We start from the raw sequence: 27,387 nt of genomic DNA on the forward strand, positions 1-27,387 counted from the left end.
TCTGATGTTGTGCTGTACCTGATCTGGGAGCGTTTGTTGGGAAAAATATGGAGGTAGCTTTACTCTGTATCTAATCCTGTGCTGTTCTCATCTGCGGGTGTTTGATGGGGACAGTGTCGTGAGAGCTTTACTTTCAGATTAAAAAAAGAGTAGAGAAAACTGTACTTTGTATCGAACTCCATGCAATATCTGTCCTTGGAGCCTTTGATGTGGACAGTGTAGAGGAATTGTACTCTGTATCTAAAACCATGTTGTACCTGTCCTGGAAGTGTTTGATGGAGACAGTGTCCAGAGAGCTTTACATTCAGGTTAAAAAAAAAGTAGCGAGAGTTGTACTCTGTATCTAATTCCATGCTATATCTGTCCTTGGTGTGTTTGATGGGGACAGTGTAGAAGAAACTGTACTCTGTGTCTAACCCTGTGTTGTATCTCATGTTGGATTGTTGAGTAATTTTTCTCTATAACACTCATAACCATCATCCCAAGAGCCAAAAATTCTCTCAAACAAAAACTCTCACAGATGGAAAGTTGAGTCACAGTTCTAACCCATCTCAGAGTCCATGAGCCCATCGGGATTTGATCACTCAAAATGTCACCTACTTCTCTCCCCTCCCCTCCCTCCCCCATGTATCCCGGTCACACCTCTTGCTTTACTGATCCTCTGTGTTAATACAACACACAGTGTGCAGTTAAGCAGCATGTAAGCAACGTGGGTATGCTGGCCTCCCAAATATAGCAACACAAGCAGAGCCCTGGTGTAAGGGAATAACATTCAAACCAACAAATCCCATTCCTGAACGAAATGCTTAACGAATTTTTCTTTCAAAGGTAAGATGCTTGGCTCCCTAATTTTGTTGTATGGTTATAATATATAATAAAATGTTATTTAAAAAGTCAGAGCTTATACTTAAAACTGCTCAGTAAGAACATAAATAAAAGGTCTCTCGTGAGGACTGAGTGGTTTGCTTACTAACGGGACTGATTCAGCCTGCCGATGATGGGCATTACAATGGAGACACTGCAGTTAACCCAAGTCACCAATCCTGCCATTCAGGTTTTATTCCCAGCAACTTGCATTTTGTTTCAACAAATATGTTTCACACCTCTTTCAATAAGTAGCACACAGGAGGGGAGCAACCACCAGCAGCACCTGGCCTTCAGCAAGTGGACACCCTCAGAAGCGAGAATTGTCAAACCTTCAGGACTATCCCCAGGTCTCCAGGAAAGAGAGATCAATTTCCAGGACTCCTTCTGTGACCAAAACCAACGGACAAATAATGGGGGCAATGAAAAGTGTGCCTGAAAGAACCTGCATTGAATAACATTTTATTATTAGTCATGGAATCATCGAATTGTTACTGGGCAAGAACTCTTCTGTCCTACTTTCTAAAAGTCTCAAGAGATATTTTAGTCCTCTTCAGGGGACAGGATGGGTGAAGAGGGATCTCAATTTAACATCGCCTCCAACAGATTAACAGAGAGGAAGGAAGAGACAGATGAAGAGGAGGGATGAGATGGACTAAAGGGATATCTTTTCCACTTCTCTCCACTCCTGTTCAATGGGTTTTTGGATGCTGATAAGTCCAATGCACAATCTGCAGTGACAGCTCCATGTGAGACAACGTGCTTAAAGCATAAAGCTGGGCTTAGATGTTTGTGCACAGCTGCCCGTCCATCAACTTCACCACCACAGATTCCCGACTCAAGAATACAGAATTTCCCTGGAGCGTCGGAGGCTGAGAGGTGACCTAATTTTGTAAACCTCTATTATGAGAGGCATGGATAGGGTAAATAGGCAAAGTCTTTTCCCTGGGGTCAGGGAGTCCAGAACTGGAGCGCATAGGTTTAGGGTGAGGGGGGAAAAGATATAAAAGAGACCTATGGGGCGACTTTTTCACGTAGAGGGAGGTACGTGTATGGAATGAGCTGCCAGAGGAAGTGGTGGAGGCTAATACAATTGCAACATTTAAGAGGCATTTGTATGGGTATATGAATAGGAAGGGTTTGGAGGGATATGTGCCAGGTGCTGGCAGGTGGGACTAGATTGGGTTGGATATCTGGTAACATGGATGGGTCTGTTTCCATGCTGTACATCTCTGTGACTCTATTAGGAATAGGCCATTCAGTGGTTAGAGGCTGCCCACCACCCAATAAGACCTCCCATATTCATCTAAACTCCAATGGGTACAAGCCTAGACTGTGCAAGCCTTCTTCTAATGTAATCAGTCATGTAACTTTTTCTGAACTGTTGCTAATGCAATTATTTTCTGACACAATACTCCAGACATCAGGACTGTATTTGACAGTGTATGCATCAAGATGTCTGACCAAATTTACATTCAAAAGGAATCAGGATAAAATTCTCTGCTGGTTAGAGTCATATCTCGCACAAAGGAAAATACCGTTGATGGTGGAAGTCAGTCATCTCAGCTCCAAGTCATCTCTGCAGGAGTTCCTCAGGCTGGTGTCCTCGGCCCAACCATCTCCAGCTGCGTCAATGAACTTCTTTACATTATTAAATCAGAAGTGGGAATGTTCAATGATGGTTGCACAAAGTTCTGCATCATTCTCAACTTCTCAGACACTGAAGCAGTCATGTCCAAATGTAACAAGATATGGACAATATCCAGGCTGGCACGAGGTAAGTAACAAGTGTCACCAATTTCAATGAGAGAGAATCTAACCACCATCCTTTGACATTCAATAGCATTATTAACATCCACAAAAAGGTGGACTAGCCATACATAATATGTACATAAACACACACACACAAACACACACACACACATTGGTGATTGAGGCAGGAAACCTGCAATGAGTAACTCACCTCCTGATGCCCCACTTGCCTGGATTGGTGCAGCTCCAACAACACAAGAAAATTAATGCCATCAAGGACAAATCAGCCTGCTAGATCGGCACCAAATCCACAAGCATCCACTCCCTCCATCACACACACTCAGTACACACTGCTGCTACTACCTTCAAGAAGCACTGCAGAAATTCAGATAGGTTCCTTAAAACAGCATCTTCTAAACTCATGACCAATTCCATCTAGAAAGACAAGGGCAGCAGACAAATGGGATCACCAGCACCTGCAAATTCCCCCTCCATGTCACTCACCATCCCAACTTGGAAATATATCACCATTCCTTCAGTGTTGCTGGGTCAAAGTCATGGGTCAAACCCCACCCCAAACAATATTTATGGGTGCATCTATGCCAAATGGACTGCAGTAGTACATGGAGACAGCTGACCACCACCTTCTCAAGGGAAACTAGGGATTGGAAATAAGCATTGGTTGTGCCAGCAAAAACCACATCGTATGAATAAATAAAAACTACAGTTATGCAGATTTTTATTGAAGTCTATTTTCACCATCAGTCATGGCAAGATTTGAGCTCATGTCACCAGGAGGTTCTGGATAACTAACCCGAGTGATATTACAACATACCATTGGCTCCCACATCAGCTCGATCCCTCTTCACTATGAAGTTGCACAGTCTTTCACCATTTAAAAATTATTCTTTTTTCACTTTTTCTGCCAAGGTGTCCAAGTTCAATTTCACACATTATATTCCATCTGCCACATTTTTGTCAACTTAACCTAAATCCTTTTATAAATTCTTTCACAATTTACTTTCATATCTTTGTCTTATCAGCAAACTGAGCAACTATACAATAGGTGCCTTCATCGAAGTCATTGACATGGATTCTAAATCATGGAGGACTCATCTCCTTGGTACTAATTGTTGCAGCTTGCTAATCAAAAGAAACCCATTTTGACCCATTGCCTGATTCCTGTTAGCTAACCAAATGAAGACAAGATCTCTCTCATTTTCATCTTCCCCACCCCAAATTCTGGCCAGTCACAAGCTTCAAATCAGTGAGAGGTTTCCTATTCAGGGATGCTCAGAGGACATCCCTAAAGTATTTCCACTATCAGACAATAGACAGTAGGTGCAAGAGTAGGCCATTCTGCCCTTTGAGCCTGCTCCACCATTCATTATGATCATGGCTGATCATCCTCAATCAGTATCCTGTTCCTGCCTTATCTCCATAACCCTTGATTCCACTATCCTTGAGAGCTCTATCCAACTCTTTCTTAAATGAATCCAGAGACTGGGCCTCTACTACCCTCTGGGGCAGAGCATTCCACACAGCCACCACTCTCTGGGTGAAGAAGTTTCTCCTCATCTCTGTCCTAAATGGCCTACCCTTTATTTTTAAGCTGGGTCCTCTGGTTCGGGACTCACCCATCAGCAGAAACATGTTTCCTGCTGCCAGAGTGTCCAATACTTTATATGTCTCAATCAGATCCCCTCTAGGCCTTCTAAACTCAAGTGTATACAAGCCCAGTCGCTCCAATCTTTCAACGTAAGATAGTCCCGCCATTCCAGAAATTGAACTCGTGAACCTACGCTGCACTCCCTCAATAGCCAGAATGTCTTTCCTCAAATTTGGAGACCAGAACTGCACACAATATTCCAGGTGCGGTCTCAGCAGGGCCCTGTACAGCTGAAGAAGAACCTCTTTGCTTCTAAACTCAATCTCTCTTGTTATGAAGGCCAGCATGCTATTAGCTTCCTTCACTACTTGCTGTACCTGTATGCTTGCCTTCATTGACTGGGGTACAAGAACACCCAGATCTCTTTGTACTGCCCTTTTACCTACCTTGACTCCATTTAGGTAGTAATCTGCCTTCCTGGTCTTGCCAAAGTGCATAACCATACATTTATCCACCATTAAACTGCATCTGCCATGCATCTGTCCACTCACCTAACCTGTCCAGGTCACCCTGTAATCTCTTAACATCCTCCTCACATTTCACCCGACCACTCAGCTTTGTATCATCAGCAAATTTGCTAATGTTACTATTAATATTAATACCCTCTGGGAGTCTCCAGTCACAACCAAGTTCTTCGGGAAAAGTTACTTTGGGAATCTGGTACTAGTCTCTGGAGTGAACGGAGCTGGTTTTGAGTGATTAGCACATCAGTGATGGCCAAATTGGCAGGGGAAAGGTCACGGCCAACTAACTTCCTTCAAGGGAAGGAGAAACTAAAGAAGTGAAACTGACAGAGTGAAGGCAGCAGTAATAGAAACACTTCAAAAAGGAAGAAAGAGGTATAAAGATAGATAGAGAAAAGGACAAGACAGAAAATGGGTTCTCCATAGTCAAAAACTGAAAATGTGTTGCTGGTCAAAGCACAGCAGGTCAGGCAGCATCTCAGGAATAGGGAATTCGACGTTTCGAGCATAAGCCCTTCATCAGGAATGAGAGAGAGTAGCCAAGCAGGCTAAGATAAAAGGTAGGGAGGAGGGACTTGGGGGAGGGGCGATGGAGGTGGGATAGGTGGAAGGAGGTCAAGGTGAGGGTGATAGGCCGGAGTGGGGTGGGGGCGGAGAGGTCAGTAAGGAGATTGCAGGTTAGGAGGGCGGTGCTGAGTTGAGGGAACCGACTGAGACAAGGTGGGGGGAGGGGAAATGAGGAAACTGGAGAAATCTGAATTCATACCTTGTGGTTGGAGGGTTCCCAGGCGGAAGATGAGGCGCTCCTCCTCCAGCTGTCGTGTTGTTATGTTCTGCCGGTGGAGGAGTCCAACGACCTGCATGTCCTCGGTGGAGTGGGAGGGAGAGTTAAAGTGTTGAGCCACGGGGTGGTTGGGTTGGTTGGTCCGGGCGGCCCAGAGGTGTTCTCTGAAGCGTTCCGCAAGTAGGCGGCCTGTCTCCCCAATATAGAGGAGGCCACATCGGGTGCAGCGGATGCAATAGATGATGTGTGTGGAGGTACAGGTGAACTTGTGGCGGATATGGAAGGATCCCTTGGGGCCTTGGAGGGAGGTGAGTGTGGAGGTGTGGGCGCAAGATTCTCCATAGTCACTCAAACACAGAGCAGCAGAACCAAACATTCTGATACGATTTACTATCTATTACCACAACCGCTGAAGCTTTCAAGGAGATATTTATGTTAATTTTCTGATCAGTCTGCAGCATGTCAAGTGGGTAATAGATCGACCAACTCCCCATTTAGCAAAACATACTGCTAAAAGGTTTTCTTGAGCATCTGAAACCAATCTAAATACAATTAAGTAAAGTTCATTGTAAGTGATATGCGCATTTTACTCAAACGATATCAGCCACTCTAATCTTTGATCTCTGTGAATTCTAGACATTCAAACAGGACCAAAGTGTGATACAGAGTGGGTGGTTACCCTAAAACTTAGATTTAATTCTTTGTACTGGAATGTACCCAAGCTTATGGGCGGCATGGTGGCACAGTGGTTAGCACTGTCGCCTCACAGCGCCAGAGACCCGGGTTCAATTCCCGACTCAGGCGACTGACTGTGTGGAGTTTGCATGTTCTCCCCGTGTCTGCGTGGGTTTCCTCCGGGTGCTCCGGTTTCCTCCCACAGTCCAAAGATGTGAATTGGCCATGCTAAATTGCCCGTAGTGTTAGGTAAGGGGTAAATGTAGGGGTATGGGTGGGTTGCGCTTCGGCGGGTCGGCGTGGACTTGTTGGGCCGAAGGGCCTGTTTCCACACCGTAATCTAATCTAATCTTAATAGGACTAATAATTTTTGCTGGTTTTCTTTGCCCACTTATTGAGGTCAGGTGGTCAATAGGCAGAGCCCTATGTGGAAATGGAGTGCCATCCACAAAGAAATGTCCACACCAACTGGTTTCAAGGGAGGTGGCCATTCAGCCCATCATGTCTGTGCCAACTCTCCACAAGAGCAGCTCAGCTTGTCCCACTCCCTCACATCATCCCCATAGTCCTGCCAATTCTCTCTTTAGGAGTTTAACCCATTCCTGTTTGAAAGCCATGGGTGAATCCATCTCCACCACACTCTCAAACAGTACAGCCCAGATTCAAATTACTCCCCGCAGAAATCACATAGCTCACGTGGCCATGGTTATTTTGTCATTCAGCATCAATCCATGCCCTTTGACTTTTGACCAATGGAAACAGTACCTACCCTGTCTCGATCCCTCATGATTTTAAACACCATGATGAAATCTCCTGACCTTTCCTTCATCAAGGGGCAGAGCCCCACCTTCTCCAAACTATTCACAGAACTGGAATGATTCTCAGGAATCTTCATATACACTCTCTAAAGCTTTTGATTTGGAGGTGCCGGTGTTGGACTGGGGTGTACAAAGTTAAAAATCACACAAGGAGAAAGTGAGGACTGCAGATGCTGGAGATCACAGAGCTGAAAATGTGTTGCTGGAAAAGCGCAGCAGGTCAGGCAGCATCCAAAGAATTCCTGAAGAAGGGCTCGTGCCCAAAATGTCGATTCGCCTGCTCTTTGGATGCTGCCTGACCTGCTGTGCTTTTCCAGCAACACATTTTCAGCTAAAAATCACACAACACCAGGTTATAGTCCAACAGGTTTAATTGGAAGCACACTAGCTTTCGGAGCATCACTTCCAATTAAACCTGTTGGACTATAACCTGGTGTTGTGTGATTTTTAACTCTCTAAAGCTTCACATGCTTCCTAGAGTGCAGAACCCCAAATGGGACACCATGCTCTGCCTGAAGTTGAACCAGTTTTTTTTATATATATATATACTGCTGTATGTATTGTAAATCTTAGGGATAAAGTGTCAAGTTTACCCAATGGGTAACTTAGCTATATAATCCAGGAAAATTCTTGATTCAATCCCAGTCCTGGGCTGCATTTTGTAACCCTGCCAGGAAAAGCAACAGAACGACAATTGGACTCAGTAGTTTTGGCTTTCTGAAACTGTAGACTAGTGAACGAACATATTACTCCCCACTGTTAAGATTTATGGAGCCAGAAATTGAAGTTTTGGAGCACCTTTCACATCAGGACTTCTTTCCGGCCAGGGAAGTGCTGATAATGAAGAGGAACAGAACTGCTGGAAAAGGACCGCAGGTTTGGCAGCATGTGTGAAGAGAATTCCCAGTTAATTATTCGGGTCCGGTGACCCTTCCTCAGAGGGGAGCATCCACACTTGCTTCAGTTTTCATTTAAGTGCTGATAATGAATATCTTGTACCTAATGCAGCAGCAAACTTGTAGGCAGCAAGGTCTACAATTAGTAATGAAGTTAAAAAAAAGGCCTTGATCTCAGTAGCAACTTTCAGATGTTAAGTCAGCAAGACAGGACACCAGGGAACTTTCCCCATTTTCCTTTAAATAGTGCCTCAGGATCTTTCATGTCCACATAAACAGCAGACTCGCCGAGAAATGCAGCATATGCAGCATATTCAGTACTGCACTGAAGTGTCAGCCTAGATTGTTACAATTTTCCCTCTGCAAACCTCCCAAATGACAGACTGGACATTGCTGTCCTCACTTCTAGTGTGCCTGAAGCATATGAGTGACCCAGTGCATCATCTTGATACTGTAGTGCTGAACAAGCCTGAATGGTGGAATTAGATGTAGGGCAATGTGTGGTCTGTAAAACATCCTTCATGCTCTGCCTGACGAGGCTCAGTTGTTAAGGGTGGGCCAACTTTCTCTCCTGGGTGACTTTCTGAATGCACAGAACTTCACCTCACACGATGGTGCGCAGCCCACAGTGGTGGAATCGGAGAGCTATGGTGATGCCACTGATCTGAAGGTCACAAGGTTCAGTTAAAGGGTGTCTGACATTGTGTTGCGTACTTTCACCTGTTGAGGGTCACTGGTGGGCTCTTTTGACATATCACTCCACAGACGCAAGGCACTAATGTGTTCAATAGCCACATTAGCCTTGGCAGTGAATTCCAATAGGGGACATCACATCTGATCTGGCTAATATTTACCCCTTAACTAACATTGCTAAAGAGCAGATTCTCACTCTGCATTTTGTGGGAGGTAGTTGTGAAAAAAAAAATCACATTGCAGCACTGATTATACTTCAAATACTTTAGTAAATACAAGTTATTAATAACTAAAATGCATGGGAGTCATGTTGAAATATATTATCAGGTTGATGATTAAATGTGATCTAGCTGAATGGTGGACAGGCTCCAGGAGGCAATTGGCCTACTCCTAATTCCTCAGTTCCTAAAATGTGCTGGGACATCCTGAAGCTACAATATACAATAAGCTGTCTTTGACTAGACTCCAGTTTGCACCCAACAGACCTATGCGCTCACATGCCTGAGAGAGGCATTGGACAGCAATTAGAATCAGGAACCTAGACTGAGTTCCTTATAGCAGAGAATGATGCAACAAACCAATGGCTGAGTTTAGCTGATTTTGGAAGGATTGTTCAGAGGAAGATTCCAACTCTAAAATGACTGGATTATCAGCATTACCTTTAACACAATGACAAAAAGCACATAATCACCTCAGTGTAGAGAACAAACAGCATCAGGAACAGAAATAGCAAGGACAAGAAATAAAATTATATGCAATAGGACAATTCTGAGCTCAATGTGAGCTCTTCCGTCCTTACTTCATAGGCTTGCATTTGTACCTCAGGATATCCCAAAGTGCTTCAAAGCCCATAGGTACCTCTGAAGTACAGTCACTCCTGTAATGGGGGAAACATAGCTATCCATTCACACAACAACTTCTGATCAAACAACTGAGAGGCAACAATTAGTTTTTTTTTTAAAAACAGCGATGATGAAGGGATTAGTGGTCAGGATTTGTGGGAGAACTTAACAGAGCCATGGCAGCTCTTACAGTCACCTGAATGAACCTTGGTTTTAACCTTTCATCTTAAAAGGTGGCATCTCTATCCCTCAGAATTTCACTGGAAGTATCCAGTTGGTGTGGTCAAATCTCTGGTGTGGAAATTTAACCTTCAACCTTAACAGCTACTTTGTATTGACCGCAAAGAACTTTGGGGCAACCTGAAACCAAGGTGCCTGTAGAAATGTAAATTCTCCCTGAAACCTCTCAGCTCCACATGTGATAACCATACCAAGGAAGGCAGCTTTAATAGTCTTCATTAGCAGCCTCACATCTATGTATTCAATTCACTGCAGCAAAGACACGGGAGAGGGAAAATAATCAAGTTATGCTTTAATAAGATTTAATAAAATATACACATTAGGAATGGGCAGATCAAACACAGCATGATTGATGCTAGAATGATTGAAAAACACAAATAGGAATGAAAAAAAAATCAAAAATACTAATTCAACTCTGGGAGAAATTGGAGAATTAAGAATCCGAGACTTGGCTTAAGACATCAAGTTAGCATTGATTTCCCCCAGTGATCAGCAACAGCCGATCTAGACTTGATTAGGGAGGCTACAACTGAAGTAAACAGGTTGCATACAATTCCAATATTCGAAGACAGAGAGAGAGCGACAGAGAAGAAAAGGGTTGGGGTAGGAGGAGGTGGATACAGTCAGGGAAGAGAGGGAGAGGAAGGATAAGTGGGAGAAGGAAGGGGAGGGAGAAGCAAGGAGGTGGAGGAGCAGGAGTGGGAAAAAGAAGGGGGAGGAAGAGAAGGGTGAGGGAGAAGGAGGAGTGGGAGTGTGGAGAAAGACAGAGAGAAATAGGGAAGAGGGAGCGGGAGTGGGAGAATAGCAGAATGGGGAGGGAAAAGGGAGGGAGGGGGAGAGGAGGAAGAGGGATGATAAGGGAAAGGAAGAGGGAGGTCAGGGAAAAGTGGAAGGCAAGGAATAGGAGAGATGGCAAGGAAGGGGAGGGAAGAGGGAGACCAGAGAGGGAAAAAAGGCAGAGAGAAATATAGGGCAGATTGTGAGAGGGCAAAGGAAAACAAAAGGAGGGGACACAAAATGGAGTCAGCGTCGGAAAGGGAATGAGAGGAAGAGGTTGAAGAGAAGATGTAGATAAGGAGGGGAGGAGGAAGTAGGAACACAGTAAATAAAGAACACCCAATTTACTAAAGCAAACAGTGAGTTACAGTCACACATCATTGTAACACAATATAATCCACATATTTTATAAATAAAGCTTTAATTATTTTTCTTTAAATTCTAACTGTGAGGTATGAACCATGCATCACACAGAATGTATTGTGGGGATTTTATTACAAATACTGAAACTCTAATAACTGTCAGACACGAGATGGAAGGGTTCTAACAGTGAACGGACCACACATAGCACAGGGAAGGGCCCAGTGAACACCACATTGTTGTTACCCCAATTGTCTTGATGTTCTTTTGTACCTGCCACAAGTTCCTAATGAAGGATAAGTTACGTTTCCTCCTTGCACCTCACACTCCAGCAAACCCTTACCCAATACAGTGGGCTGAGAACTTCCTCTTTAAGCATCCTCCTTGTGGAAGGAACTCCCCCGTGTAATTGAAATTTCTGCAGATTTTTAACATAAGACCTAACTCATTTACCATAAATAATATTTACAGTACCACAAACAACTTGCTTTGAATTGGAAGAAAAGCTTATTTTAAAAACCTGTGAGAAAATGCTCAGATTTCTTCAAAATGAATATTGAAAGACAGTTTTTAAACAGGCATCGCCCAATCAAATGCTTCTAACATTGTATATCTACACAAACAAAACTGCTGCCTATTCTACCAGAGTCACTTTCATTAATGGACATTTTTCAAATCACAGAAAGCCAATGATTAAAGAGAAGCCACATTATTAAAAATAATTAACATGTATTAAGATGCCTTGGAAACACCAGTTGCTTTATGTCCAGACAGTATAAATCCCTTTTTATTTATTTCCATGACTGGACCATTTTTCCATCTTGAAAAAGTCAAATGCTTTGTTTTAAATACCTCAGTATTTTAAGAATTACAATCTTCAGTTCTTTCTAAAACTTATCTACGATCAACAAAAGGGCCTCACTCTTTCACTCCCGGGGACACACTATTTACAGAACTGAATCAGCAAAATTTTGTTCTATTGCACATCTTTCCAAAATTTTCACTTCTGATGTTTTCTGTGAATGTTAGAAAATCAGGAATCCTTACCGCATAGTCTTTGGCCTTGGGAGCATAGGTGCCTGTTCTGTCATTCATTGCTACTGATCTGTAACCCAAATCTATGTAAGGTCCTTGCCTCTAACCCTTAGTGTCTTTGGTTACTTCTCACTCTCACTGAGAAATGACAATTGACCCAGGATCAACTACCACTTGTTGAAAAGCTGCAAACTCCTACCACCTACAGTGTGAACAGGTTCTCGCTAATTTTGCTTTTGGATGGTCTGGCTTGAACATTTAGACTATATCCCCTAAACCGAGACTCCCTATTCAGCAGAAATACTTCCACTGTATCTAATGTTAAAACACTTAAAACATCAAATCAAATCATCCTTTAACCTTCTCAATTCTGGGGCATACAACCCTGATTTGTGTAATCTCTCAGCTCAGTGGTTAGCACTGCTGCCTCACAGCACCAAGGACCCAGGCTTGATTCCAGCCTCAGGCGACTGTCTGTGTGGAGTTTGCATTCTCCCCCCATCTGTGAAGGTTTCTTCCAGGTGCTCCAGTTTTCTCCCATAGTCTAAAAATCTGCAGGTTAGGTGGACTGGCCATGCTGAATTGCCAATGTGTCCAGGGATGTACAAACTAGGTGTACTAGACATGGAAAATGCAAGGTTACAGGTTAGGATGGGTGTGGGTGGTATGCTCTTCGGAGGGTCGATGTGTATTTAATGGACTAAATGCTGAAAGTGTGTTGCTGGTTAAAGCACAGCAGGTCAGGCAGCATCCAAGGTACAGGAAATTCGACGTTTCGGGCCAGAGCCCTTCATCAGAACTAATGGACTAAATGGCCTGCTTCCATACCGTAGGGATTCTGTGATTCTTTCTCCAAAGCCAATATGTCCTACCTAAGGTACGCTGCCCAGAACTGTTCACAGCGAGTCCAGGCAGCTGACGCATGACGCATACTCCCTTGCTTTCCATGGATTTTACCTGATGTATGGTTAGGATCAGGATGGGTCATTCAACCTCTCAGTGTCTGTTCCACTGGCTGTACCTGAACTTCATATACCTGATCTGGTTTCATATCCCTCGATATTCTTACCCCAAATCAGATTAGAACAAGATCAAGTTGCAAATGGAAGAACACATTCCAACGTATTGTTTTTATTTTGCAAGAAGCTGTTGATTGCCCAAGGAAGAGCCACTGCTTAGAACCGGCTGATTAACACATACAAGTGACCGTATTTAGTAACCATCAGAAACAAAACAAAAAACTTTCCTAAACGTTGTGAGAGATTTTAGAAAGTCCTTGCCTGCAGTTAGCCTTTCAATTTTAATTTCCACTGATTGCATGCTAACCCCGTTAAGTTACTCACCGACTCATTCATAAACCGACTCTCAACATCACATTCTCTCCACCACCCAACATGGTAAACAAAAAACACCAACTGCTAAATTTACCAACATGCCAGTAAAGCTGTGCATTGGAAAATGATATGGCTGAATGCCATTATCATCCCAAGATAATGACCATGCAACTCATCATGCTAATCCCAACCCAAATGCTAAACAAATAGTCATAGCAGAACTCAGTCCAGGAATGACTCAGCAGTTCAGGTAGATGGGCATGGCACAGGTATAGTGTCCTGTACCTAGGACACTGTATGAGCTGTTGATTCATTAAGAACAAATTTATGTGTGCACAAGTTCCATTGCTTTCACATATTTCAAAAATTATTATACGCGCTTTTCATGAATTTTGAAACACACCAGCATGTGTATTTCACAATGCAATATTTTTGCCTGAACACACTCGCAATTCTCAAATGGAGCAGGCCAACATTTTAATAATTTAAGAACAGTTTACAATTATGCTGACGAGCTGCTTATTTTAACACCAAGCATTAATCTCTCCTTCTCTGCTAGGTATTTGTTGCCTTTTTGTGAGGTACAGAACAGACCAGATTTACAGGAGTGATTCCACAATGAGAAGATTGACGGAGAACCAAATACTACTTACCAGACAGATAAATTTAATTAAAGTCTACCTGGGATCTTAGTAGGCCAGTAACCTATTACAAGACTGCCATTCAGGGTAATACCATGGTAGTAACCTATTACAAAGGACAATGCTGTGGTTGTATTAGGCCACCTGACTTGCAGGGAACCAGCACAAGATGAAAAAAGCGAGAAAAGGTGATTAGCTGAAGATTGGCTTTATTGCTATCTGAGAAGCTAATCTTCTTTAGCAGTTCTCTTCATTTGTTTTCCAAATTCTGCCTGCCACTCATCTGTACTAAAGTGCTTGCTAGATATAGTTCTTTACTGTTAGCAGGTATGGTTTGGAGAACAAATAACTAATGGCTTGTAGGATTGTGGAGGCCATGTTCTATATGTTCAATCTTTTAGAAAGAAGCCTGTTCAAATAAGGACAATAAACTATATTTTTCTCTGCTTCTTGGACACTGGAAGGCAACATTAATGTGGGAGGGTTGGGGTGAAACAGAAGTGTATGTGCATGTGTTTTTATAGTGGTGCCTTGGCTAATGAACAAAAATGGATCTTAATGCACTTGTCTCAAAAAAAGAGCAATCCTGGGTTTCGTGCACACTTCATTCCTCATCTCAATATTCAACATAAAAGGGACTACGGGAGGTATTCCTGATGAAGGACCTTTGCCCGAAATGTCGATTTTCCTGCTCCTCGGATGCTGCTGACCTGCTGTGCATTTCCAGCACCACTCTGATCTAAACTCTGGCTTCCAGTATCTGCAATCCTCACTTTTGCCTGGGATATGTAGGAGCCCTATTCTGCATCACCACAATGAATTGCCAACCTGAGATATTTTATTTCAAAGGGTCCTGCCCAGTTGATCACCTGCGCTGTATTCTTTTCTGGCAGATTCTTTCATGTACAATTACTGGAATAGTAATGAAATAGTTCAGCATTTCAACTTTCTTTGTTTTTTGAAAAAGCTACAGATGGGAAAATGTGGAATAGAAGTCAAATGGGTCTACACAGCATGGAAGCTTGGGACAAGAGCAGCACATCTGCCTCACCCTGGCATGCCCACACATCCCATGAGCTTTGTTCCAACAATGCTGTCTTCTCATGTCCACCAGAAAGGCTTGCAAAGCAGTACAGCTAGAAATCTCATGGAGACACTATTTTCTCTCCTCCATGCTGGTGCAAGCAAGAGACAACAGTTGTGTGTTCATATACAATACCTTCAGACGTGATGAAACATTCCAAAATACTTCACAGGAGTGTCAAATAAAAGTTGACAGAAGGGGATATTGGGATGAGTAACCAAAAATTACAAAGTGGTAGGTGCAAAGGAGCAACTTTTTTTTAAAAAAAAGGCAAAGATTTTTAGAGAGGCAAAGATGTTTAGTAAGGGGAATCCAGGGTTTAAGACCCACGCAACTGAAAGTACAGTTTTGAGATGATGAAACAAAGAGACCAAAAAAATTGGAGAAGAGCATTCTTGGGAGGGTTACAGGCAGGAGGAGTTACAGAGAATGGAAGGTGCAAAGCTAAAGGATATTTTTTGAAACAGGTGCAAGAATTTTAAAACCAAGGTATTGTCAGACTAGAAACTAAAGTATATTTATCAATGAGAATAGGGGTCTTGCACAAACAAGACAAAAAGACCTAGGTTTTCATATGAATGATGGAAAAGGAAAGTTGGTTGAGGTGAAAATCCATCTTATATTACAACCATATCTAACCTCTCCACCAAAAATGTATCTTGACATGCCACCTTCCGCCATACTTGAAATGAATCAGAACAGGAATAATCATGCTCACTGCAAATTTCAATGAGCATCACACCAAATAACTAAATCTGAAATGCAGGGAGTGTTCACACAATTGTGAAATATTGTTTTAAAGCTACAGGATTTCACAGTGTGCAAAAAAAAGCTGCCATGTTTGTCTAAATAGTAAGTATCCACTGCATTACCAACCTTACAAGGCTACCTCCATGACTCAAGGTTGGTTTAATTCTGGTAACGGAGCAGTCTTAGCTGCATGATCTTGGATTACCACTGCTGCCACAGTTCAACTAAACTACCACCAGGTATCAATACTCAATATTATAACAATTATTTCTTAAAAAAAACGCTTGCATAGAAACGAGGATGAACAGCAAGGCACTGTGTACTAGCCAATTGCTCATCATTTAAGTGGTATAAACTTTTATTGCTTAATATTGGAATCAATGGTGCCTGAGAACACAAAAAAAACTTATTAGAAATCCAGGCAAGAATCTCTTAAGGGCAAAGGGAATGGATCAAATTACACAATTCAGGTGCTCCTCCAAATTAATCCCTTCTTAAAACAGGAGTTTAATGCAGAAATTCCACTCTGGGAGATGCAAAACCAGGGAGGTTATTAATATAAAATAGACACTCAAAAAAAAATCAATCAGGAATTCAGAAGAAAAACCTTGACCCAGAGACTATTGAGAATGTGGACTTTGAGTTTGGGGAGAGATTGAGGCTCATAACACTGATGCATTTCAACCTTAGTTGATCATGTTAGGGAGAAATATATAGAGGTTGCTGACAGAAATAGATGAGAAAGGATCTGTGGTATCTAGTGTGGAGAGTAAATATCAGCATGACCAACTGGGCCCAATGCCATCACATTCTGATGTGATTCTACACTGGTTAAAAACTCCATTTCCATTTTCTTCTAGCAACGCTGCAGTTATTGCTCTTATCAGCCATATTGGATTATGGTGCAATGTTCCATCACCCACTAAACCAAAATCAGAAAAGACTGGAAAAACACAGAACCTAAAGAATGAGGGAAACAGGGCACAGAAGGCCATTGGGTCTGTTGTGTCTGCACTGGCTCTTGGAAAAAGCTTTCACTTCCACAGGGAGATTGGAACCCAGCCCCTGGAACAGATTTCTGGATGAATACTTCAGCAATAATACCACTAGGCCTTTACCTCCTATCATGGAAATTCAAAGATAAAAAGAATTTTTAAAGTACACTAAACATGAAGGTCAGTGAGAAACAGACAAAAGCATAACGGGAGCAAATCTAATAGGAACTTATAAAATGCAATTGTTATTTTTCCAGTCTGTCACCTTCTAGGTTCTTCACCTCGAGCTGCTGTGCAACTCTTTTAGGAAAGTAAAGACAGGTTCACGTTGTAGGTCAGATTCTTTGTTTGAATAATTCCGAGAGAATTAAGACACCTCCCTGCAACACCTTCACCTTCCCAAAAGGCTGAGTTTGACTAAATCAGCAAAATCTGCTCGCAAAAAAATTGGGATATTCAGTCACAGGTTAGAATAAGTAGAGCTCTTGTGGCACAGTGGTAGTGACCCTCCCTCTGAGCCAGGAGGCCTGGGTTCAAGTCCCATCATGTGAAGTAACATCCCTCTACAGACTGATTAAAATGTTTTCTTTTAACGCATCTCAAGTAGCCCAAGAAACTGAACTCTTGATTGAACCATATGAGCATTACCAGCCATTCCAATTCTTTACTCTTGATCTTGTTACAATAATGCTGGATTTGCTCATCTCTGATCTGACCTACCCCTGGACAGCAAGCTAAAACCCAGTTCACTTTTCATTCAGCCTTTATTAAGGACACATTCCATGTCCTGCTAGCTGGCATTTTTAAAGGATGCTTTCTTGGGGTGCAAATGTTGCTAAGCCTGCCCATTCTCAAAATTTCCCCAGAGGGCAGTTAAAAGTCAATGTTGCTGCGGGTGTGGAGTCACACGTGCGCCAGACCATGTAAAGATGGCAGTCATCTTCCCTGAAGGACAATGGCGAAAAAGATTGTTTTTTTTCCCGACAACCAGCAATGGTTTCATGGTCATCATTAGGCTTTCAACTCCAGATTTTTAAAATAGAATTCAAATTCCACCATACACCACAGCGATACTGGAACCCAGCCTCTGGAACAGATTTCTGGCTGAATACTTCAGCAATAATACCACTAGGCCTTTACCTCCTATCATGGAAGTTCAAAGATAAAAAGAATTTTTAAAGTACACTAAATATGTGGGTCAGTGAGAAACAGACAAAAGCATAACGGGAACAAATCTAATAGTAACTTATAAAATGCAATTGTATGTGCACTCAAAATGGAAAAAAGCATAGATTGAGGGCAATTGGTAAACTAACTGGGCATTCTTTCAAATGGGCATGGTTGCCTAAGTGGCCTCTCTATAAACTGCTTCATTCTGTGAATTGTGCAAAGAGTGGGAGACATGCAAGAATGTCTGCTTTTACTATTGTTATCTCGATAGCACACTTAGTCAAATAAATTACACCTGAAAAACCACGGCATAGACGGAGAACAGCCAGGCTTGAATTGAACGCTGCTGAGTCCTCACCTCATCATCAGTGTTGGCTACTGAGTCACAAAGGACAAGCGAAAGTGGGGTGGGACCAGCCATATAAATTTACTTGAGCTATGAAGGAAGACTGCAGAAATCTCTGCTTTCCAGCCTTGGAAGACAGTGACCGAGGAAATCTTACTCAAGACATCAGTGAACAACACAGACTGCAATCTGAGTAATCAGCGTGCGGAATGGAATCTGGGAAGAGCAATGAAAGCAGAGTCACATAATCACACTTGAATAATTTAACAGACGAAAGCCCAGGTTTGGGGATGGGAGTGGATAAGGGAGAGAGGGAGACAGAGCGAGAGAGAGCGGGAGGGAGGGAGAGACAAACAAAGGGATTAGAAAATCTAAGTAAGTTGGTGTTTAAAATGAAATGTTTGGTTGACTGAGCATAAAGAGAAACTTCCTACCAGGAAGGTCTGAAAACAGAGAATACAAATTGAAGGTAAACTAGCAAAAGAATCAGTGAGGAACTTGTTTTGTTTATACATCGGGATGTTGTGATTTGGAATACGTTGGCTGAAAAGGCATAAAAACAAATTCAACAGTAACTTTCAAAATAGGAATGAATAAATACCTGAAAAAGGAAATTTGTGCTGCATTCAGGGGGAATAACAGGGGGCATGAGACTAACTGAATATCTCTTTCAAACAGCCAGCACATACACAATGGGCCAAATAGCCTCTTTCTGTGCTGTGTTATTCTATATGCAAGGGCTTTTTTTTGTTTACAGAAAGTGGAGGTGCAACAAGTATAGAGCAAGTCTCCATTGTGAATGCAAGCCTTTAATCTCAGTTACACACACGCAAAAAAAATTGTTTCTTTTCCTCTCATCATTAAATAAGGCACTGTTCTTTTCAAATTGCGCTTGCAGCTTTCATTTCAGTCCTAAGCCAGGGCAATATTTAATATATATTTATATATATATGTGTATATATAAAAAAAACAAACAGGAAAAAGAAAACAATACCATCCATAGCACCATATAAAAACTCTATTCACAGTTAGGGGAAGCTCCCTGTATTTTCTTTACAACAAGCTATATGCTCACGTGCTTAAAAAAATAAAATTAAAAATCAAACGAGTTCTTTCCTCTGCGATTTCAAAGGCTTGCTTCAAGATTATAAAAAGCAGCTTTGACAATTAATGCTTTCTGCAGTCAACACTCTTTTGTTGACTGCTGTTGTATAAAGACACAATAATTTACAGTAGGTCATCCAGGAAGCATGTCATTTTGCATCAGTCCGCTTGCGTTTGTTGGGTACAGGGTCTCTCTTCTCATTTAACTTGCGTTTCTTTTTGTGCGTAGCTTCCAAGTTGACTTCACCCTTCCGTTTACGCCTCGCTGGGGTGGCCACCTTGTTTCTCTTTTTGGCATCAGTCTTAATGCTCCTCTTGGCCCTGACTGAAGATCCTGTTGCTTTCTTGTTGGGTTTCATCCGACGGTCTTTGCTGCTGTTTCTTTTCGTCTTTCTGCCTTTAGCCCCATCTCTGCTTTGGGGTGCGCCCTTGCCCCTCGGAACATTTTTCAGGTTAGCACCAGACAGCCTCTTCTCGGTGCTTTTTGGGGTCATAATATTGGTCTTTCCACTGGCAGTAGCCCTTTTGGGAGCTGCAGCCTTTACAGAGCTGACCTCCGCTTTGGACTTGCGATTTGCAGGCAACTGCTTGGTCATGGATTTGGGCAGCGGGACAGGAGGACCTACCTCGGACTTGCTGCTCTTGACTCGCCCCACACGGAGCTCCTCGACGCGAGTGCCCTTGAGTGCCTTCCTTTTCCCTTTGCTCTCCTCAGGCTTCCGAGAGGCAACGGGGAGAGGGGCTCCGTGAGGCTCCAGTTGGGCCTGCGAGGTCAACTTGGGTGAGACCATGGGGTTCATACAGACGCTCTTGTGCTTAGCTAAGACCTTCCTCCCAGCGTGCTCCTTCCCCTGCTGCAATTTGTGGAGCTTGCCTCTCATGTTGGAGTACTTCCGCAAAATCCATGCACTGACTGGCTTCTTCAACCCCAAATGCTTGGTGGGCTGGGCTGCCGCGTTGTTGGCAGAAAATACAACCTCCTCGACAGGATCACTTTCCACTTTGGCCAGAAAGAGGTCCCTGGGAGTCAGGCCTTCTCCAGTATCTAAGGAAAAGCTCCACTGCTGCTGCCCTGCTCCATCTGCCCCTGTCGCAGCTCTCCTATGCACATTGTCCAGCAGTGCTCGAGTCTTCCAATTGTTCCGAGCAGGAGACGCCATGGCAAACTTTTTCAGGTGTTTCTTTAGCCGCTCGGCTTGGGGACTGGGGAACAGACCGATCATGGAGTTCTTCTGAAGGAAGGTTTTGGCTTTCATGGTCTCCACCGGATTCCGGGCACTGACATTTTTAACGATGATCAGAGACCTGGTCTCAGTTGTCTCCATGAACCACTTACAGATGCTGGCGAGGTTGAAGTTGGTCATGAAGAGTTTCTGTACAGGGGATATTTTATGGTCATACAGTCCTCTTGCTTTGCGAGCCCTCTTCTTGCTTTTCCAGATCTCCTTGAGCCGGTCAGACTTGCATTTTGCTTTCTGCATCACTGGCACTTCCTTCTCCATCTGAATCCAAGCCTTGTGAATGTTCTCATACGTGGCATTCAAAGTGGTGATCAACTCCTGGTTCTCGTCCTCTGAGCACCAGTCCAAAAACTTTGGCCGACTCGGTTCAGGAGCATCAGTGTCGCTCAGACCTAGCAGCTCAGATTCTTCATTCTCCTGGTGAAATTCAGTAGGTTGATTCATATTTAAGCATTTGCTGTCCTCTTGTAGTGCAATTGCTTCTGGTTCTGCGTTGGACATACTTGAACATCTCAAGGTACGAGACCCAGCAAGAACCTTATCGCCTGGTGGTGTTTTGGGGGTTGTTCCTTTAGCTGTTTGATGCAGTGATCCCACATGCGTCAATCTTTTCATCATGCCTCCTCTTGCCCATTTTGAGTTCTCTTTCCAGGTATCTGCCTTCCCTGAACTTGACTGCTGTTGGATAGCAGGAGACATTTCATCCACCGTACCATCAGAGGATTCCGAATCTTGATCATTTCTGACGTGAGCAGAAAAGGAAACTTTCCGTTCTTCCGATGATCGGGAATCTACACAGACCTCGAGAACCTGACCTTCTCCATAGCGTGCTCCTTCATTGCTAAGATTGTCATCTACCAATTCTTCATCTTGAAAGTTTTCAAAATCTTTAAAAAGGAGGTTTTTGGAGAGCTGCTTGACAGTCGCCTTTTTTGTCTTGGCAATGTCTTGCTCAGATGTGGTAGTAGGAGACTCACATACTCTGCTCTCAGGGTCAACAATGCTTTGCAGAAGGATTTTGTTGAAGCACTCTGTAGGAAATTGAACAGATGTTACTTTGTTGACGCACACCTCCCTTTTGTATCCTCTCTCACCTTGACTTCTCAGGAGCTTTACATTAAGACAGGGTACCAATAAGCCATCACCACAAACTGGTGGTTGCTCTTTAATGTCACTGGGACAGGTCACAGCTTGTTGCCTAGGCTGCTGACTTCGTAAACATCTATCTGAAGAAGTTAGCTCCAGTTTCCTGCGGTGCTTTTTCTTCTCTGGTGCAGCCAGGCCTCGTGCCTTCTTGTGGCGGCTTGTCTGCTTTTCAGACTCAGGAGTTCCTTCAGTGCTATTGCTTCTTTCCCTCTTTTGGTCAATCACAGTTTCATTAGAGTCTTCCAATTTTGTTTTCTCCAAAGCTGGTCCATTCACTGTTATATTGCACCCCATATTATCAGTTCCCTGATGAGGTCCTTCCATAAGCTCCAGTACAGACTCTCCTGAATCAATGTGACTGCTCTCATCCTGACACCCGGACACTATTGGCGGACATGAAACCATATAAGAAGGGACAGAATATGCAACTGCTTCATCTTGAACACCAAGTGCCTGTTCTGATATGCTGGGCTCTTCGATCTCAGTTAATGATTTTTCTACCCGTATCGTACTCACATCTCCAAGAGATTCAACTACCTCTCCAGGACGCTGATCTCCTGATAGCGGACAGCTGAGACTATCGCTCGTTATAGTCTTGTTAATGCTTAATATTTCACTGTTGTTGAAGTGCTGAGTGCTGCATTGCTCCTGAGTAGGAATGATCTTAACCCCAATATCACAAAATGAACTGGTGCTCATCTTTTCTAAAGATGTCACTGAAGGGTTTTGGTTCTGATTGATTGGAACAGGTTGCAAATTGCTTGGAGAGCCTGCTGTTGAAGGTATGTCCTCAGGAGCATCGCTTTCTTTTACTAACTGTTCCAGTTCAGAAGGGCTCCCACCAGCCTTCCTGCACTCTGTCAGCAACTTTGAAAGCTCAGTGCTCTCACAAGCACCAAGTTCAGCTGACAAGCTGTCACAGAGAGCATGGTAATCAGCATGCGTTGTGATGCAGTTGTTCATTTGTGAGGTCAAGACTGGTATGTTCTTGACTTCCAGAGAATGGCTTTTGGAATCAGAGACAGGGGCCTGATCCCTGGGTCGTTCAGGATCCCCAGGTCTCTCAGGATCACCTCGTGGGCTGTTTTCAATCCGGAAAAGTGCCTCAGTCTCCTGTGATCGACAGGTCTGACTCGGCTCAACCACCAGCTCCCCTTTGCTCTCTGAATAACCAAATTCTTGACTATCTTCCTGTGAGACTTTCAGCTGCACTTTTGGGTCCTCATTAGTACCAGCTCCAGCCTCCACAGAAACACAGATGGGCACGCTGACAGGCAAGACAAGTGCTTGCTTCGGGGTCACCGGAGCAGGTGGTATGGGAATCAACGAGGGACAATTCCCATTTCTCGCCTCCATTGCTGGGGTCCTGGCCAAAGTGCGGACAGTCTTTAGCTCCCAATATTCTTCGTTGCAGAGATGTCCACGTGTGCTCTTCCGTGCAGTCTTTCGACTGGAAGATAAGGACCTCTGAGCATCAAAACGGCATTCCGTGATAGGCTTGCTGATGTAAACAATATCACACTGGTTGTCGTGCTCATTCACGTATTGGCACATGGGCATGGAAGAACGAGCCCGCAGTACAGACACCCTGGTGCTCTTTCTGGCTGTCTTTGTGGGAGGAGCCTGTGGTTTCAATCTCAAGCGGCCACTGGCAGCACGCGACTTTGAGGGAAACCAACAATCTTTGGTGCTCGACTCCGTTGTGAGCACATGGTTACTTTTAATCATTCTTTTGGCAGCACTGGTATGTTCTCGAGATCCACCTTGAACTGACGTGTGTTTAATTGCTTTGTGATCAGAGGCAGCTCTGGAACTGCCCCGTGAACTACTCTGATTTTTGGTCAAATTCTTAGTCAAGTTCAAAAGCTCGTCAGGAAGAACTTGAGGAGTTTCAACCTGAGCTCTGGCAGCTACCGCACCCTCTGTTTTGTTCTCATGACTGTTAGAACATATTTCTTCTATTCGGGCAACAGTACTGATGTGTGCACATTCGCTAGAGGACTGATCTAGTTGTGTGATATTGATCCCCTTTTGATTCACAGTTTCTTTGTGTAGACCCTCCATACTCCCAGTTTTATTAAAGTCAGTAGTACATATACGTATTGAGGAGAACCCTGCGTCTTCAGTGCAGTTTTTTATATAATTCCCACTGCTACAGCAGCCTCTGGGTGTCAGCTTTTCAACAGAAGGAACTCTGTTTGCTTCAATTCCCAGCAGGAGTAGCTCCTCATGAGCTGGCTGGTTTTCCTCCTTGATGCTTTCACTGTTCGATTTGTTTGACGTCTGAGTCTCTTGATTTGAGGAAGGACACGATTTTAAGGTGCTCGGGGTTCGGTCCTCGGGGTTTTTAGGCTGTAGAAGGACGGGGGCTGGGCTGGATGTGGCCATGTCTTCACGTGCTGTCAATTCCCGGGGCTGCTCCTCTGGACTTGCTTCACTGTGCATGTAGCTTAATACATTCATAAACTGTTTCTGATGATGTCTACACAGCTTAGCCATAAACTGGTCAAGGGAACTCCGGGATTCTGTGTTGTGTTGTGCCTCCTGTCTTGGTATCTTGTTGCTAAAAAAAAACAAAAGACGACATTTACACTTCATAAATGAACACAATCTCAGACAACAACTGTGTGGTTATCTAAACATTTCATCTAGGAGAAAGTGAGGTCTGCAGATGCTGGAGATCAGAGCTGAAAATGTGTTGCTGGAAAAGCGCAGCAGGTCAGGCAGCATCCAAGGAACAGGAAATTCGACGTTTCGGGCATAAGCCCTTCATCAGGAATTCCTGATGAAGGGCTTATGCCCGAAACGTCGAATTTCCTGTTCCTTGGATGCTGCTTGACCTGCTGCGCTTTAACCAGCAACACATTTTCAGCTCTAAACATTTCATCTCACTGGTTACCACTGGCTGTGATCCCTATATATCTCAATATATTCTACATTTTTAAAAAAGATTCTGCTATTAACATCTTGTTAATTCTTTAAAAACATGTACCCCATAAACTCCCTTTCTAAAATGAAATGAAATTCAGCTTTATTCGCTTCAATACATCCATTCAAGGGGATCTTGGGTTTGTGGATAAAAGCAAATTGCTAACAAGGTTGAAAATATGGTATAAAGCACAGGAAAGTGCTGGAGAAGCTCAGCTGGTCTGGCAACACCTGTGGAGAGAACTTTTTTTTTATTTTGGGTACAGGAATGTTTTCTAATTATCACTATCCTCTGAAATAATGATCGAGCCAGTGGTTGAAGCTAACATACAGATCAGCCATGACCTTACTGAATGGCTGAATACTTCCAACGAGACAGCACATAACATCCTCCCCATTACAACAGCATTGCACTGGAGTGTCATGTTGGATTAAGTGCTTAAATCTCTATACTGAGCTGTGAACCCGGAACATTCAGACTTAGACAACATCCTCTCCAACAGATCATAAAAGATCAGGGGTGAAATCTTCAAATGCATCAATTTTCACCCAGTCCCACAGTGGAAGGGCAGATAGTTTTAGAAATGCATATATACCTAATTATGCTACTGAGAACCTAGCAAGTACAAGAAGATTATTGCTAAAAGCAGGTACAACTACTCCGATTGAGAAGTAGAATCGCTCATTCTGTGATACAAGGAGCATCACTCAATTGAAAAATTGAGATCTAAATCGCAAAAATCAGTGATTAATATGGACATAACTAGAACCTTTCAAATAACAAAATGCTTCACAGAAATGTTATCATGCAAGATTTGACACTGAGCTTCATAAAGGCAATATTTAGAATTCTGGTCCTCCTCATGCTTAAATGGAGGGAATTTCTGCTTATCCAATATGGGATATCGGATAAGCAGTCACATAAGGGCGGCACGGTGACTCAGTGATTAGCACTGCTGCCTCACAGCACCAGGGTCCCAGGTTCAATTTCAGCCTCGGGCGACTGTCTGTGCGGAGTTTGCGCATTCTCCCCGTGTCCGCGTGGGTTTCCTCCGGGTACTCCGGTTTCCTCCCACAATCCAAAGATGTGCAGACCAGGTGAATTGGCCATGCTAAATTGCCCGTAGTGTGAGGTGCATTAGTGACAGGGAAATGGGTCTGGGTGGGTTACTCTTCGGAAGGTCGGTGTGGGTTGGTTGGGCCAAGGGGCCTGTAAGGAATCTAATCTAATCATAACCTAGCAACAGAGAGAGGCAGTGGTGAAGTAGAGCTCGCTGTTGCCCATGGAAGAGAAAAATAAAAGTTGTGATTCGTGCAGCAGAGGGACAGCATATGGCTGAAAAGTGAGAGAGAATCAAGGATCAATTCTTGTGGGCTTTAAGAGGTAACTGCGGGTGCAGGAAGGGAAGCCACTGCGCATGACTTTCTGACTACAACTAGATATTCAACAACAGAATTGGGCAAACACAGTCCCATTAGTAGTGAGGTGGTGGAGTGGGATGGTATGGTCCATCATGTCTGAGGGTGCAGACAGATTGAGGAGGAGGAGTCTGCCCTTTCAGTCTCATAGGGTGTCATCTGTGAATTTGACTGGTCATTTTGGTGCTTTGGCATGGATGGAAACCTGATTGGAGGAGGTTAAACATGGATTTCTGGAAAAGACAGGCACAGATTTGAGAGGTGACAGTCTGTTGGAAGTCTTTGGAAAGGAAAAGAGAAGTTGATATAGAACAGCAGTTTGTAAGGTCAATGAGGACTGATATTTTTTTGAGACGGCTAATAAAGGCAGATTTGAAGGAGAAGAGGGAACTGTGAACAATATTAACCCATGAGGGCATCAGAAAGATGAGCTGAGACATAGCATTACAGGGAATGGGAGAGTAATGAGAGAAACATACAATTTTCTGGGTAGCTTGGTATGACAGTTTCAATGGAATGGTGGGAAATAATCGGAACAGCTTATTAGAAGGTCACAACCTTCGTGACATTAAAATCAGTGAACTCTTTGCACTTGGTACTAGAAGTGAGAGTCAAATTGATAGGGAAGAGGGTTTGTCGCAGGGAAAAGACGACAACAGTTACTTTTGCATTCCATGATGTCCCAAGGAAAGTGAGAAGCTTTAGCACACAGTAGGATCCAAAGTTCACAAACTCTTTCAAAGCAAGATTTCATACTGTTCCCTGCGAAGTTAATAATGGAGCTACTCCAGCAGACACTAGCCTCTACTGAAACAGCCTTTTAACGTAGAGAAATATCCTAAGGTGTTTCACAGGAGGTTTATGAAATAAAATTTACACCAAGCTACACAAATATTAAGGCATGTAAATATTGTAAATAAAGAAATGAAAAGCAGCAAAATCATGGATGGCTGTGGGATGTGACAAAGTCAGAGTTATACAGCATGGAAATAGGCCCTTCAGTCCAAATTGTCCACACCGACCATGTTCTCAAATTAAACCTGTCTCACCTGCCTGCGTTTGGCACATGTCCCTCCAAATCTTTTGTGTTCATGTACTTATCCAAATGTGTTTTAAATGTTTTAACTGTACTTGCATCCACCACCTCTTCAAGCAGTTCATTTCACACACGGATGATTGTATAAAAAATGTTGCCCCTCAAGTCCTTTTAAAAACTTTCTCCTCTCACCTTAAAAATATGCCACCTATTTTTTGAACTCCCCCTCCCTGGAAAAACAGACCCTTGCTATTTACTTTATTTATGCCCTTCATGATTTGAAAAATCTCTATAAGGACATCCCCTCAACCTCTGCTCCAGTGA

At 43.3% G+C, this 27,387-nt stretch overlaps 1 protein-coding gene across 3 annotated transcripts in view; it reads right to left on the reverse strand.

Moving 5' to 3' along the window:
* Positions 1 to 9,974: 9,974 nt before the first annotated feature.
* The window catches only part of wu:fc17b08 (uncharacterized), a 54,754-nt gene continuing 37,341 nt past the window's right edge, over positions 9,975 to 27,387 (reverse strand). For all 3 annotated transcript variants that reach the window (XM_060842212.1, XM_060842214.1, XM_060842213.1), the window contains one exon: positions 9,975 to 24,243. In XM_060842212.1, the coding sequence (XP_060698195.1) occupies positions 19,443 to 24,179 (4,737 nt within the window). In that variant the 5' untranslated portion in view covers positions 24,180 to 24,243 and the 3' untranslated portion in view covers positions 9,975 to 19,442. The remainder of the gene's footprint in view (positions 24,244 to 27,387) is intronic.

Source organism: Hemiscyllium ocellatum, chromosome 22, assembly GCF_020745735.1.
Source record: "Hemiscyllium ocellatum isolate sHemOce1 chromosome 22, sHemOce1.pat.X.cur, whole genome shotgun sequence".
Classification (NCBI taxonomy): Eukaryota; Metazoa; Chordata; class Chondrichthyes; order Orectolobiformes; family Hemiscylliidae; genus Hemiscyllium; species Hemiscyllium ocellatum.